At 41.4% G+C, this 16211-nt stretch overlaps 1 protein-coding gene across 8 annotated transcripts in view; it reads left to right on the plus strand.

The window, feature by feature from the left end:
* The window catches only part of CAPN3 (calpain 3), a 496647-nt gene that overhangs the window by 463919 nt on the left and 16517 nt on the right, over window positions 1-16211 (plus strand). For all 8 annotated transcript variants that reach the window (XM_085627100.1, XM_085627104.1, XM_085627105.1 and 5 more), the window contains one exon: window positions 8933-9049. In XM_085627100.1, the coding sequence (XP_085483226.1) occupies window positions 8933-9049 (117 nt within the window). The remainder of the gene's footprint in view (window positions 1-8932; window positions 9050-16211) is intronic.

Consider the following 16211-nt stretch of genomic DNA (forward strand, 5'->3'; position numbering starts at 1 on the left):
GGACGTATTGGATATTTGAAAGATCTTCCTTTTCCTACATAAGCTATCGTTTGTCTAGCTGGTAATTCTAATTGTCCTGTGTTCATTTCTGACTGTTCCTCCTCCTCTTCCTCCGATTCAGTTTTATCTGCTTCTAATCTTCTTTCATGTATTCGTTCTACTTCTTTTCTGATCTTTCGGCACATGGCTTCTATATTCTTCTGTTTATCATGTTTTCCGTCGGTTATATTCTGACCCCACCTGGTAAGTACTTGCATTTCCTCCGGCTCTACCTCAGGCCTATCTCTGTTTCTGATCAAGCAGTTTATGAAAAAACGTAACAATAATCTCTGTATATCTACTTTCTGGTATTCCATGGCCTCGCCAATACTTTCAGGACCTTGCCCTGTTTGGACAAAGCGATATATTTTGTCTAAATGTTCAACCATTCCTGGTAATGTCATTAAATAGTTTGCGGCTCGGCGTAAACGTACTGAAGATAGCAACATTCTGTCGTGTTTACCTGGCACTGGGTCATATCTACTATCTGTAAGAGGCTCATTTAATATATTGTCATTAGCTCTTTGCGGTGTACGTTGATGTGCTAAATCCCTACAAGTCAATCTAGTTGTTGGCGGTGGCGTGGAAAAACCTCCTGTCGCACCTCCTGAGGTGCCAAGTCCAAAAGGATTTGTTGGGTGTAGGGTAGAGAGTGTGGGTGTAGGAAGGACTGTAGAAACAGATGGAAAGGTCTGAACGTGAGGAGAGGTTTGTTGCTGCGGAGGTTGGTGCAGCTGATCTTGGGGTCGAGCGTCATTAACAGGTGGTGTGCGTTGCTGCGCACCATTAGCATATTCGGGGGCTGCGTCATCTAAATAGGAGGAAAGGAAAATGTCTTTTGCGGTCTTGGGATGTACTTTAATCGGGAGTAATGGAGGTGGCAGATCTATTGGTACCTCCAGGGTGGCCTTAGGCAAACCCTCGGCCAGAAGAGGATACATACCATTCATAAGAGTGTTTCGTTGTCTGTCTACTTGTTCTGTTTTTACTCGGGTACCTTCGTCAATTAATATGTTTTCTCGGGCTCTTTCTGAATCTTCCCTACTTTTCTCTTCCTTTCTGAGCGCTTTCTCTGTGCGCCTATGCGATTCTTTACGCCATAATTCAATGGCATCTTTCTGTGACTGTCTGGCTTTCTTTTTCCATAATACTTCTTCTATTCTCATGATGCAATCTGCATCCCATGTTCCAGCAACGGGCCATCTCTGACTCTCTGCTAAATCCTTGGTGTAGTCCACCCATAGATCAAGATATAATACGGCATCTAGGCCATGCTTATGGTACATAAAGTACCCTGGAGTGTCCCTAGGTGGAATGGGAACAGCTTCCTCGAGTATCCCTTTTCTAGTTTTTATCTGTCTTAATTTTGAAAAAAACGGCATCTTGAACCTTGCTACTTAATTCTTTACTCGGTCTTGAACACAATAATTACAATAACCACAATAATGAAGATCGAACAATCACTCATACCACGACATTTAAAACATATCAAAACATTTTAGAACGAACAATAATAATTAGAATAAAACTAGTTAACTGCATAGTACTAAATATACTGTATGTACTGCTAAACAGTACAGATACACTGCTAAAACAGTGCAGACCAGGTTTGTGTACCCAAACCCGTCTTGACCGGCACAAACTAATGTGCACGTCTAGATGCGTCCCCAGCAACGGTACTCACCGGGAAGCACGGAACGGAAGGCCTCGGAAGTCTGGACTGGACTAGACCAAACTGGACTGGACTCGACTCATGACTTAGATACTTCGGAACTTCGGAATCTGGTGGGCCTCTGTATACCTCGGATCTTGCTCTCTCAGCTAGGCTCTGGTCGGGATTCTCCGCACTCCTCACCGCCTCGTCTGGGTGTTGATCGCAGCCTCAGTCGCCCCCGTTGGCCTGAGGGAGATACAGGAAATCCTGCGGGTACGCGTAATTGTCCGTCCGGCTGCGGCAGGAGACCGGGTCTGCAACGCACCTCCGGCGCGTGGGGTGTGAGAGTAGTCCCTGTTCGGGCGCCAATTATGTGGTAAATATTTAAATTACCTGTACTATTTTTATACGGTAAAAGTCTAGTAAGAATAACTCAGAAAAATAAGAGGCAGAATCCGTGGTATTTGAGGTTATAAAAGAGAATTTATTCCTTACAAAGGAATGATGGTTCGAACCAGGCAATCGAGTTCCGTCACCACGAAGGTTCAGGAAGGGATCAGCAATACATTATTGACAGGTTATAGTATATATAGTAAATGTATTACAATAAAGACAGATGCAGGAGGTGTAACAGCTGATAAGAATACACATACGTAATGAAAAGGCGTTACAATAGGCGTGCATAGAGGCGTATACTAAAAACGTCATTATGATGATGACACAAGTGGGTGGATCCATAAGAGAATCCTGCAAAGTCAGCAAAAAAATACATGGCAGAGATGCGCGCGCAGCCGCATGACGTGTGATTGACGCGTAACTAAAGGGTGAAGGGAACTTGACATTTAGCCCTATATGAGGAGACAGAAGTCTGGGATGTCAGGACAACCTAGTCCCAAATCATATCTAATATCTTGTGTTTAAGGAACTATATTATCTAGAAGGAAAGTTCTTTTCGGACAAAGCCTATTTTATACTGACTGCTAGTGCGTGTGCAAGCGTCTAAGTGTCTACATGAGATGCGAGGGGGCATGGGCCTACCATGGTAACGAAAGTCATGAATTACTTGCTAGAAGACAGTAAGGCCGGGCCCTTTGCTCTGCAGCTGGAGTGATGTTTACCTAAGCTACTAGACAGGAATGCATTTCTCGAGGAGCGGGGCAGATAACTTGAAGGCTGAATACGGTTTTGGCAGGCAACAGGCCGGGCTAGGCACCGTTAACCGCGCAGGAAGTAAGACAAAGTTCATGGATACAGATGCATTCAGAGGCAGAAGCAGGAAAAGCTCGATGGCAGAATTCAGGGCCTACCTTGCCAGAGCTGGAAAACGTGAAAAGTATACCATATAAAGACGGTGGCAAGGCATACTTAGGAACGGAATATCTGACCCATTCATGGCAGATCTGAAAGAGGACATATTAACGTTGGACACAATTGTATTTGCGTTTTCATAGCTTGAAGTGGAGGGAACATACATGTACTTGTGGCATGTACATGGAGCCGTTGGGGTCTAGATAGGGGACACAATTGATCATAAAAATTCACATTTCCTCACACTCCCAAGTCGGTATCATCCTGGACTCGGCACAGAGCTTCTGTCCATCCTAGATGACGTGTCTACAGGTAGACTGCACCAGTGTTTGGGCTCTGCTTTGTATCAATCTTTGGCCTTTGACATAATCGGTCATGACATCTTGCTCTCCCATCTGTCTGACCTTAACATCACAGGGTCAGTTTTAGGAAGGATCAAATCTTTCCTAGCAGATGCCCTATGACAGTGCAACTAGTTATTTTCTACTCAGAAAAGAAATCGATGCCTTGAGGCATTCTATAAGGTGCAGCACTGTCACCTTCTTGCTTTATCTGTAAATGTGTGCCCGAATATGCCTCTTTTTTCCGCTGCCCTTACCCCGCATGTTGTTACAACGCGGTTGTTACAACAACCGCGTTGTAACAACGCATACCATTAGCCCGCAAGTTGTAACAATGACTTGCGTAGGGGGGCGCTGGATGTTGGAAGTGTATAATTTACTATTCCAACTCCAGTCTGTGCTGACAGTAGGGAAGGTGTTGGATTTTAAATCCAACACCTTCTCCCCCCTCTGCAAGTCGTTGTTACGACTTGCGGGGTAATCGCATGCGTTGTGACAGCACGGTCATTGTAACGACCACATTTTAACAACATGCGGGCTGACGGTTTCGGGGTCAGGGTTGTTTACCTGTGTGCCCACCAGCACCTCTGGTGTAACCTTTGCAACATATGCAGATGATACTCAGCTTCCCTGACATCCGCCAAGGATGCTCAAAACACCTTGTTTCTCCCAAAGAAGTTAGACCTCATCAAAAACTGGGTGGGCCAAATTGTCTTAAGCTTAACCCTTCCAAACTGAGCTGCCACTAACTCACCATCAAACTTGTGGAGGTCTTAACTTGGCCCCCAAATATGGGAGACTGCCCTGCATCTATCTCAATTGTAAAACAAAACCCTTGAAGTTCTCTTAGATCACAAGATATTCTTGGACCAGCAAGAGGCGGCTGTTTCCAAATCTAGTGTCTTCCATTTAAAGATGGTGAGCAGACTGACACCACTACTCACTTTCCTGCCGAAGATAATTATAATTAGTGTATTCATTCATGCCAGAATAGATTATTGTAATGAAGTTTATCTTGAGAAATGAACCGGAATAAGCTTTTACATATTTAAAATGCGGCTGCACACCTAACCTTTGCCCTGAAGAAATTTGACACATCAGACTTATTTCATACCGTGTACTAGTTTTGACCATGGGAAAATGGATTCTCTTCAAAACTCTCTGCCTGGTTCTTAAAATTTACTATACATCACTACCGTATAAATTATCAGTGATATTAGAAAATATAACCCCACTCAACAGCTAAGATCACATCTTCAGTTTTTGCTGAATGTCCCCACATTTAGGATATTCTCTGGCGAAGTTACATCTGGTAGTGTCCTCGCCACAAAATTGTGGAACAAGCTGTCAATCTCTCATATCTCAAATTCAAACCTGCCATCCGCAAATTCAAGAAAGCCATCAAAATGTTGTTGTTCAGTCAGTCGCCGACCTTTCAGATGTAGTGTAGTTTTTACTGATCTTTTTTTACCCTAGTGGGTACCTATTTTGCACATAGAACTCTGAATATCTGTGGATGTCAGCAGAGATCAGCTTTGAGAGTGGATAATAGAATCCGCACTGTGTACTGCACTGAGAGATCAAGAGCTGCAGGGTTTGTTGGATCTAGATTCAGTGATGCTCTCTTTGTAAAGGGTTTAGTGCATCTCTGTCCCATTTTCAGGCTTCAGTGCATGGTAAGGGAATGAGGAGTACTTACCTGCTAGGGTTTGCCTTAGGTGAGCACTCTCTTGTCTAGAGACTATTTACTGTAGTAGTGTGCAGTACAAGGGTACTCATCTTTAATCTTCCAAGTTAGTTGCTTTTTACCCTACAGATGTTCCAACGACTAGAAAGATTCTGAGAAGTCTAGCGCCATAGTATTAGTCACTCGCTCTGCTACACACTGGGGAGAAACAATGAACTTCTGTGTGCTGGTCCTGCCTTGGAAGTCAAGGCAAAGCAGATAGTCAGAGCGTATTGTGCCCCCTTCTCTTCAGTCTTATGTGACTTGATGGTCTAATATTTTTGGTGGCATCCATCACCGCAGGGAAAAGGGAAATACTTAACAATTGGAAGCAAAACCAAACTTGGCATTGCCTGTAGGTGCATAGTATGTTGAATCTGGGTACCTGTGAAATGTTATCCTGATGCAAAAGATTTCCCATTCTCCTTCGTCGACTGTACCAAAGGTTTTCTGTGTCACCGCTGGAGAATTTAAATCATCAACCTTATATAGGAATCGTCTGATTAAAGGTTTAATATGCAACCAATGCCTGGTGTAGGGCAGACTCACTGTTCATCCATCTCCCCACATTCTTGTTGAATAGTTCTAAAGATTTCCTGCACTGACCTGGTTTTGAGGTTTCCGCCTTCATTAGAACAGATAAAAATAGGGTAACACCATTGCAGCTTTCGATTACCTCCTCCAGAAATCATGGTCCTGAAGATATCTGTACAAATTAATAAATGCTTCCAAGATGACTCTTTAAGCAGAACATCATTTACTCCTGCTTCTTTTCCTAGTGTGATGAGATTAGGTATGGCTGTAGTATAGGATTTTTGGTTTGTGGAATGTTTGACATAAATCAATAGAATGTCAACATGCTAGCAATTTACCATTCTGGTGTTTTTTGATGTACTTCATGCATTTATTTTGTACAGCGCCAAACATGTGCCCTTAACGAGCGCCTGCATGTTCTTTGAAACATTGGAAACCGAGAGAAATACTAAAATGGTAGCACAGACGTAGAATTTAGAGACATAGTGCAAGAGTACATGCAACAAGGGAGCTTTCATAAGAACATCTTCTAGAGAGCTGGAGATAGTGGGCTCTGAATCCTAATGTGTTTCAAATCATGCCCAGCTAAATGATGGTAAACGTCTACGTCTTAAAATATTGAATTTAATGCAATTAAAAGGATATCAGTTTGTGACTCTGTGTAAGGCAGATTTATAGACAATGGCCTAGATTTATGAAAAATGCACGCAACGCAGCGGTACAGCTAAAGTTGCTGTGCTGTGTTGCATGCAAGGGAGAGAACAGAACAGCATCATATCTACTAAGATCTAGCTTCCTCTCTCCCTGTGCTGGTGCACTTTAGGCTGCCATGTGGCAATGCACATATGCTTGCGCCATTGTGCAAGGATGTGTGCGTTCTGTAAGGAATAATATTTGTACTGAAAGGGCACCCATCCAGTGCATAAACTGTGTCCTGTAACACCTTTCCTGCGTTGTATGTTTGCTGTACAATGCAGCACACATGCAAAGAGGGGAGAGGATGTGGCCGAATGGCTAGAGTCGTCGATCTCGAAGCTGGGGAACTGCATTCGAGTCTCGGCAGGGGCGCTCAACATCCTGTGATTCTGTGCAAATCACTCAATCTCCCTGTGCCTAACAAAAATGAATGTGTCAATCTGTAACGCATCTGGTGCTCATGTAAAGTACTCTGATACCGGATACCTTCGGGTCAAGTTTGCACTAATTAAAACAAAAAAGAAAGAAAGTAGGGAAACCAAGGAGAAATGATAATATATCTCCCTTTGTTATGGCTGCATCAAGGAGGCGTAAGATTCTGCGTCAAAGGGTTGTTACATGCATGGTAGTACATGGGTGTTCCCATGCTACCACCCTTGCCTTTTGACGTAAAACTCTATCTACAAACAATAGTAGACAGGGTTGAGCGCCAAAGGTTAATGTCATTTCAGAGCAGGCATTTAGAGGAGAAATGCTTTTATTTATTTTTTCATTTCCGAATTTGCATGCGTGATGCACTGTGCAGCACACATGCAAATTAGGAAACATTTTAAAGTCTGTCTAGCCATAGTATTTTATACAGGAAGGTTACCCTTCCTGTACAAAACCTATGGCAGAGTCAGACATGCACCCTACCACTATGGCGCTAAGGTGTGTGCCTGGCGCATGGCAGCTGAAATCAGCGTCGGCGCTAGGGAGAGGGGAGGAGAGAACCATATCTCTGTAGATATGGTGATCTCCTGCTCCCTCCCTGTCACACAACGCAGCAGCATTTTTGGCTTCTGCGATGCTTTTCGTGGCTTTTGTGAAAATCTTGGCCTTAGTTTGAAGTTGCCCAAAATTTGCTTTGGAACGGAGAACTTTCTTAATTTCATCCTTTAAGACTCTGGGTATACGAGGCAGTATTACACTGTTTTAATACTACTGAAGGTGTTTTAATTAACACATTCACCAAATTTATCATATGATGATGAACTGGATAATTTGCAACATGCTGCTACCTAAACTATATAGTGCTTTATTAACAATTTGTAATATGGTGTTATTTAAACATAATGCCTTTATAATTATATAAATAGGAGCAAAGCTGAACTGATCGACCTCAATAAGTGACATAGCATTTGGTTGGTCAGTTTCCAGTAACTTGCTATGATTGAACATTTACCACTTTACTACCTCAGCATGCACTTTTTCTAAACAACAGCATCTTTTAAAATTATTTTTTTTTTTTAATTAAATGGTTTTTATTAATCACATACAATAAAACGTATTTACACTTGAGCAGGGGATTCAAATGGAGTTTTAGATTATAGGTGAGAAAGTGAACTGGATGGATGATGGAGAAAGAGAGGAAAGGCAGAAACTGCATTAAAAGAAGACAGCTGTGCAAAGCAGACAGACCCCGTCAACTGGATTGGGAAGATGGCATAACAGAGATCTGAGGCATAGCACAGGCTGCGTTATTGATGATACTGCAGTGAAAAAACAATATAACAACATTAGTATGTGATTGAGATTTGATGTTAGATAAGGTGAGATATGCAAAGGACAATGCTCACCACTGAATGAGTTGTTTTGTAGTGTGCCACATTCTACAATGAGGTCACTTTTATACTTGGCAGATGTGGATCGCTAGATAAATACAGAACATAAAAACATTTAGTGGTTGTTTGATATCCAGGGCATGCAGTGATTCAAATGCCTAACACCATTGGATGTGTGTGTTTTTTAATTCCATTTCCTTTGAATTTACACACCTTCTCAGTTGTGCTCCAGGATGGTGAAACATCTCAGATGAAGTATCTTGAAATTATTCTGTGAGTTGTAGGTTTTGTGTAATGCCATGAGCTACTGCAGTGATCAATTGTTTATTAAATATAGTTACATGTAGATAAGCTTATACCTGGGACTACAGTTTTTAATCAAGGATGGGTTCAGATTTCCTGGAGGAGGGATAAAGGGGCAAGTGAAAGTTAAATATCAACAGATCACTCTAGGGTATGACAGATATGTCACATCACCTACTCACCCTGTAGTATGACAGGTAAGTTAACTTCAAAGTAAGGATTTATTATGTACATGTGCTTCTCTTTAGCAGAGTACATGTTATGAACCGTGCTCAGAATACACAAAATACACATTAAAGCATCCCCTTTCACTCTAGTCTTTCCAGCACACACTAGTCTACAAATATAAGTGGCATGTGTCTACCATGTGAAGTTCCAGGAACATTCATCCAAATGCTGGCGTAGGGCTTCACACATGAGCTACTTCAAAGGTATCCTGTAAATAAATATTTGTATTCACAACAAGGAAAAACAACTGCCCTTATGTCTGATTTCTTTCTGCCCCTAGGGTTCCACCTGAATAACCAGCTTTATGACATCATCACTATGCGCTATGCCGACAGACACATGAACATCGACTTTGACAGTTTCATCGGCTGCTTCATGAGGCTGGAAGGGATGTTCAGTAAGTTTCTTAAGATATGACAATTCCTCCTCTAGCGGTCTTATTTAAAGTGGTAAAGTACATTGGTAGCCAAGGGAGAAGGTGACTGGATGCAGGCGGGTTCTAGTAAAGGCATTTATTCAAGTAGCATTCATTTATTACTATGCATAAGACGAGCCAGGAACTAGATGTTATTTGTTCAATCTTCAGGTGGCTTCTGTTGAATCCCAGCTGATACCAATAGAATGCAACACAGGTAACTTCACAGGCATACAAGACATAAGACCCAGGAGAAGCACAATGCATACGCCTTGGCATACCACCACTCTAGTCAAATTAAGGCAAATCACAACCTATACCACTTTTCTCAGCAAACAACCATCACCAGCTTTAATTTTCGGGTGGGAAGCATCCACTAAAATCATTCTGTGTTCAGTCTGTGGCTAGCAGATCAATGATTTGAATGGTTGTGGGATTCTGTTCTGTATATATTGAATTGGCACCTTATTCAAGACCCTTTCACCGCCAGGCCACTGTTTGTGCAAAAAACAAACTAAGGGGTCGATTTATTGGACACTTTTTTTAACATTTCACTCGGATGTGTTCTGTACAGTGCAGCACAGCTCCAGTGATTGAAATGTATACATTTTTCCTACCTATTGTCTGTTTCAAGGCCGTGTCTGAAACACTTATAGATATGACTTTTTGTCAACAACCATGGGTGGTAGCGTAGAAACACCCAAGTAACACCTATAGAACACACTCTTGACCTAAAGGAGCGCAAAACACTGTTTGTACTAAATTGAAGGCAACTTTTTGTGCGTGAAAGTAAATATTTTGTAAACACTTTGTGCCCCTTTGCGGTGGCACAGAGTGTTGATACATCTGCCCGTCAGAATCATGTGGTGATTAGTTAATTAGTGACCGTGGTGAAATGAGTTGGACTCAGGTGGGTAGTTAGTCCCCTCACAGGTACTAAACAACAGCAACATTGTGGGGAGCATGAGGAGAGAATTGTAGGCATTACATCTAAGTACACGCTGCACATTTAAGGAACTGGCTTGATGCATTCAAGTAGACAGTCTTGGCATCTCGCATTGCCTCAAGAATGTTTTAGCCAGTCAGTGAGCTTCTTGGCTAGACAAGTGAAAACCACACTTAATATAGGGCCTTATTATGAGTCTGGGGGTACATGGACTATCAGACTCCTGGGGGGAGGTGGTGGAGGTTCAGTCACCGCCGCACTGGTGGTCCGACTGACGTTTTATAGGTTTGGCGGTTGGGCCACCTTGTGACCTCTACATCTGCCAGGGATCCTCGTTCTCTGGTGGTGGCACGTTGGTCAGGGGCTCAGAATATGCTGGCGGTGCTGCTGCGGCACCACCATGCATATTTAGAGTTTTCCGACTGCCAGCATTACATGGCGGTCAGCACTGCCATATACAAGTTGGCAGTGGGGAAACGAAGGCGGCCCTACAGGGCCCCCCTTACCCTCATGCAGGAAGGTGCATGCAGGGGGGCACATGTTGTGCCCTACCGTGTGCAAGCACCACTCCAGTTCCAGCACAGCATGGACTTTACAGTCCATGCCATCCTTGAACATGCTGTAGCGGTCGTACGCCATGGCAGTATTAAAGGCTCATTGAGCCTTTTTACTGCACCACCGTGGGACCCCATGCTGCCCACCCGCCAGACAATGATTTGTATCGTATTTTGACGGATGAGCAGCGTTCGGGTTTGACGGTGCGGGAGCGGGACGGTGGTGAACTGCCCCACTCCTGCACCGCCAAACTCGTAATGAGCCTCATAGTCTAGCTGCGCAATGTCTAGTGATACAATTAGCTCACCTCAGTCAAGGACAGTTGGTTTCTTTTAAAGTGCATATATTTAAAATGACTGTTTAAACACATAGAACCAAACACAAAGCTAGCGGTGGCCCTCTAGAACAGCACCGGTCTTGGAAATTACCCCATATCAGTTATGGTGATATAATAGAATCACCGCAAGTGTGCAAATTTGGTCGACACCCGCCAGCACAATGTCGTTCCAAAAAAACTGGAAAATATATGTACAAATACCAACACCAAATGCACCACTCAAACACTATAAATTGAATTATATACCAATTCTTGAGTAGTTTGTGTCTTTTACAAAAACTCCACTTTTATTTTGCAACAATTAATACACTTAAAAGGTCAAAGTTTTCACAGAACAGCCGGAACAGCCGACGCGTTTCGTCCATCAAAGGACTTCTTCAGGGCTGTAACAGATATATACAAAGATGTGTTGAAAACTTTGTTTAAACTAACAAAAAACATAAGTTGACATTACAAAACCTTATTTCCAAATAACACCTAAGTGTTACCATGCACATATGATACTATTATCTTAAAAAGGCTGCTTAAGCCCTCACAAAACAAAACATGACATACTGAGATTGATCCATTACATAGAAAATTTCATGAGTTTACAAAATGCAGCAACAATTAATATTAAAGAGAAATGCATAAAATCAGTATACATATAATTATCAGCATAAAGTTTGTGATCAAGAGACATTTTTTATGTGTAAGAGCACTTCTCCTACAAAGTCTCAACCCTAATGTGGTTAAAATATCAGACAATACAAGAGAGAAGATGACCAATGGGAAGGGCATGAAAGAAAAGAAGTGATAGCAGCAGTAAATGTGAGAACAGTAAAAAAAGGTGAAATGAGAAAATGAAAAGAAAAATAATAAAAGAATATTAAGAGTTGTGGAGAAGTCACGCAGGAGAAAACAGCCAAATGTTGAAACATCCAAATGTTGGACAAGTATGACGAAAATATGTAATGTCTATACACACCGAGATAGATAAATCAGGGTGACGAAAAAATTGTCTCAATCGTTAGTTCTTGATAAAATGGTTATATCACTGGTACCGATATCCCCGGTGATGAGTTGTAACGTAATGAATCTGAGGAGACAAGTACAATGTATGTACGACCATAGTTAGATAAGATGCCTGATGGTGACATGTATAGGTCAAATATGGTCATATGACCCCGGCAAATAATACTTACTTTATATCTAAAACATCAAAAACACTGTGTTAAATCCAGAAAATCTATGGAAAGGCACGTATCCAGGTTCGGACCAGCAAATGATGGTCGATCAAATTCAAGTGATATTCAATCAGTTTAGGCTTATGTAGTCAAAGGAAGATACCTACAACGAAAGATGGGAAAAATGTATACATCCCCACGTGACCATAAAGACAAAAAAATGACAATGAACATTGAAGAAACTATTATCAATTTCGAAGGTATACATATGCTCTGAGCAATGGGAGGGAGAAAGGAAGGGATAGAGCAATAAAAGGACATTCCTAATGCTGAAAACGCCACCTTTATACCGTCCATAGGATGTTAAATGTAAAAAATAGCGGTCCCAGTATCGCGGCCGCCATCTTGGAATGGTAAACGATACTTATGTTAGTATATCCATGATCAAAAGGTCCTATTGTTAAGCTACACCTCACGCCTTGTCTCGTGGACATATAAACAAAAACGATGGAGGCACAAGAGGGAATAGCTTACACATATCACCCACACGTTCATTTGTCCATATATAACGTCTAGTAAACGCACTATCACCGGCTGGGGTTATGTCAAACATCATGACATGATGCAGATTGGGAAGACGTTCTTAGTCTGTATCTAACCAAATACACAACAAAGTTCGTGTGTCCATTCGAAAAAACGTATGCTCGACTATGGCTGGTAAGCCATCAGCCGGACGTAACTCTTAATGAAAAAATAAAGACATAAGTCCTAAGCCATCATGTAATTGACTAATTCGTAAATAAATAGAGTATCTCATGAGAAATTTGAACGCTTACCAGATTCCGTATCTTCAAGAGGCGGGTCCAGCATCCACCCAACCAGTCAAGTGGCCGTAAGCTCTCCCACGAGGGGGTTCCATATATATAGGCCATGTACTTAGGCAAAATTGAACGCACCTGGTTGATCCAAATTTTCATTCAAAGGTTGCTGGGCAACGGAGATAACAGAAAAGTCACCAATGTCATAGGCGCCATCTTAGAGATGCCGAGACATAATGAAAGGGGATCTGTATACTCCGTAGATGTTTAAAAAATGTTCTAACAACACAGATACATACTCTAACAGGAAGGTTCTTCTTGAAAACCACAATTCAAACATAGCGAACGTACCTCCAGTGTGACAACTAGACAATAAAGGGAAGTCTCTATTAAGACAAACAACAACGCGCGGTATCATAGACAATATTAGCTCAATAGTAAAATCCATGGGTGTAAGTTTATGGGGAGAGATTGGAAAGAAAAAAGAAAAAAGTGAGTAATCACTCGTGTTAAAAATAAACGGAAAGGTCTGTCGACCTAACTACAAAAATCCCTAACTTTGTGACGCCATCTTGGAATGACCAGTAGGTCCCTTCAGATTATTGAATAGCCCGTGTTGAGACGTCCCTCCTTGTCCCCTAGATATGGCCGTGTCAAAAATGGAACAGATCGTATCACCTAATACGAGAGGCGGAGGTGCATCCCCGAAATTACCGAGAAATCACGTAACGACAAGTGTATAATAATGCACGATGCTTACTATCAAAAATATGTATACAACAGAGGGGTCAAAGAAAAAATAATAAGGTCGGCATAAAAGAAGTATAAAACTAGATATCTCTTCAGATCCACCCAAGGCGATAAGGGCAGCACCTCATATATTAAGAGGGGGGTTCATAAAGGTGCTGAGTTAAATGTGTCATGGACAGTGTATAACGATATGGGTTGCCTGGTAACAAAAACATATCTGTGTGTACATCGGAGGGGTCTGAATCAGATTGATCAGAGTAACCCATCCCCGTGTGAGCGACGAAACAAAGAAAGATAACCCTCACAAGAGGAAAGGTAAAGTGGGTTCTTGTAGGGACAGATAATAAAGCGTCAACAAAAGGGGTGTAGAGGGAGTTGTATTAAAGGACGAGAAAAACCCCATATGGGGGTCCAAATAGTAAGTGCCAAGTAGGCGTGCAGATGAATATCAGGTAGCAAAAAATCTGGAGGTACGTTCGCTATGTTTGAATTGTGGTTTTCAAGAAGAACCTTCCTGTTAGAGTATGTATCTGTGTTGTTAGAACATTTTTTAAACATCTACGGAGTATACAGATCCCCTTTCATTATGTCTCGGCATCTCTAAGATGGCGCCTATGACATTGGTGACTTTTCTGTTATCTCCGTTGCCCAGCAACCTTTGAATGAAAATTTGGATCAACCAGGTGCGTTCAATTTTGCCTAAGTACATGGCCTATATATATGGAACCCCCTCGTGGGAGAGCTTACGGCCACTTGACTGGTTGGGTGGATGCTGGACCCGCCTCTTGAAGATACGGAATCTGGTAAGCGTTCAAATTTCTCATGAGATACTCTATTTATTTACGAATTAGTCAATTACATGATGGCTTAGGACTTATGTCTTTATTTTTTCATTAAGAGTTACGTCCGGCTGATGGCTTACCAGCCATAGTCGAGCATACGTTTTTTCGAATGGACACACGAACTTTGTTGTGTATTTGGTTAGATACAGACTAGGAACGTCTTCCCAATCTGCATCATGTCATGATGTTTGACATAACCCCAGCCGGTGATAGTGCGTTTACTAGACGTTATATATGGACAAATGAACGTGTGGGTGATATGTGTAAGCTATTCCCTCTTGTGCCTCCATCGTTTTTGTTTATATGTCCACGAGACAAGGCGTGAGGTGTAGCTTAACAATAGGACCTTTTGATCATGGATATACTAACATAAGTATCGTTTACCATTCCAAGATGGCGGCCGCGATACTGGGACCGCTATTTTTTACATTTAACATCCTATGGACGGTATAAAGGTGGCGTTTTCAGCATTAGGAATGTCCTTTTATTGCTCTATCCCTTCCTTTCTCCCTCCCATTGCTCAGAGCATATGTATACCTTCGAAATTGATAATAGTTTCTTCAATGTTCATTGTCATTTTTTTGTCTTTATGGTCACGTGGGGATGTATACATTTTTCCCATCTTTCGTTGTAGGTATCTTCCTTTGACTACATAAGCCTAAACTGATTGAATATCACTTGAATTTGATCGACCATCATTTGCTGGTCCGAACCTGGATACGTGCCTTTCCATAGATTTTCTGGATTTAACACAGTGTTTTTGATGTTTTAGATATAAAGTAAGTATTATTTGCCGGGGTCATATGACCATATTTGACCTATACATGTCACCATCAGGCATCTTATCTAACTATGGTCGTACATACATTGTACTTGTCTCCTCAGATTCATTACGTTACAACTCATCACCGGGGATATCGGTACCAGTGATATAACCATTTTATCAAGAACTAACGATTGAGACAATTTTTTCGTCACCCTGATTTATCTATCTCGGTGTGTATAGACATTACATATTTTCGTCATACTTGTCCAACATTTGGATGTTTCAACATTTGGCTGTTTTCTCCTGCGTGACTTCTCCACAACTCTTAATATTCTTTTATTATTTTTCTTTTCATTTTCTCATTTCACCTTTTTTTACTGTTCTCACATTTACTGCTGCTATCACTTCTTTTCTTTCATGCCCTTCCCATTGGTCATCTTCTCTCTTGTATTGTCTGATATTTTAACCACATTAGGGTTGAGACTTTGTAGGAGAAGTGCTCTTACACATAAAAAATGTCTCTTGATCACAAACTTTATGCTGATAATTATATGTATACTGATTTTATGCATTTCTCTTTAATATTAATTGTTGCTGCATTTTGTAAACTCATGAAATTTTCTATGTAATGGATCAATCTCAGTATGTCATGTTTTGTTTTGTGAGGGCTTAAGCAGCCTTTTTAAGATAATAGTATCATATGTGCATGGTAACACTTAGGTGTTATTTGGAAATAAGGTTTTGTAATGTCAACTTATGTTTTTTGTTAGTTTAAACAAAGTTTTCAACACATCTTTGTATATATCTGTTACAGCCCTGAAGAAGTCCTTTGATGGACGAAACGCGTCGGCTGTTCCGGCTGTTCTGTGAAAACTTTGACCTTTTAAGTGTATTAATTGTTGCAAAATAAAAGTGGAGTTTTTGTAAAAGACACAAACTACTCAAGAATTGGTATATAATTCAA

The sequence above is a fragment of the Triturus cristatus genome, chromosome 9 (genome assembly GCF_964204655.1).
Source record: "Triturus cristatus chromosome 9, aTriCri1.1, whole genome shotgun sequence".
In the NCBI taxonomy this organism is placed as follows: Eukaryota; Metazoa; Chordata; class Amphibia; order Caudata; family Salamandridae; genus Triturus; species Triturus cristatus.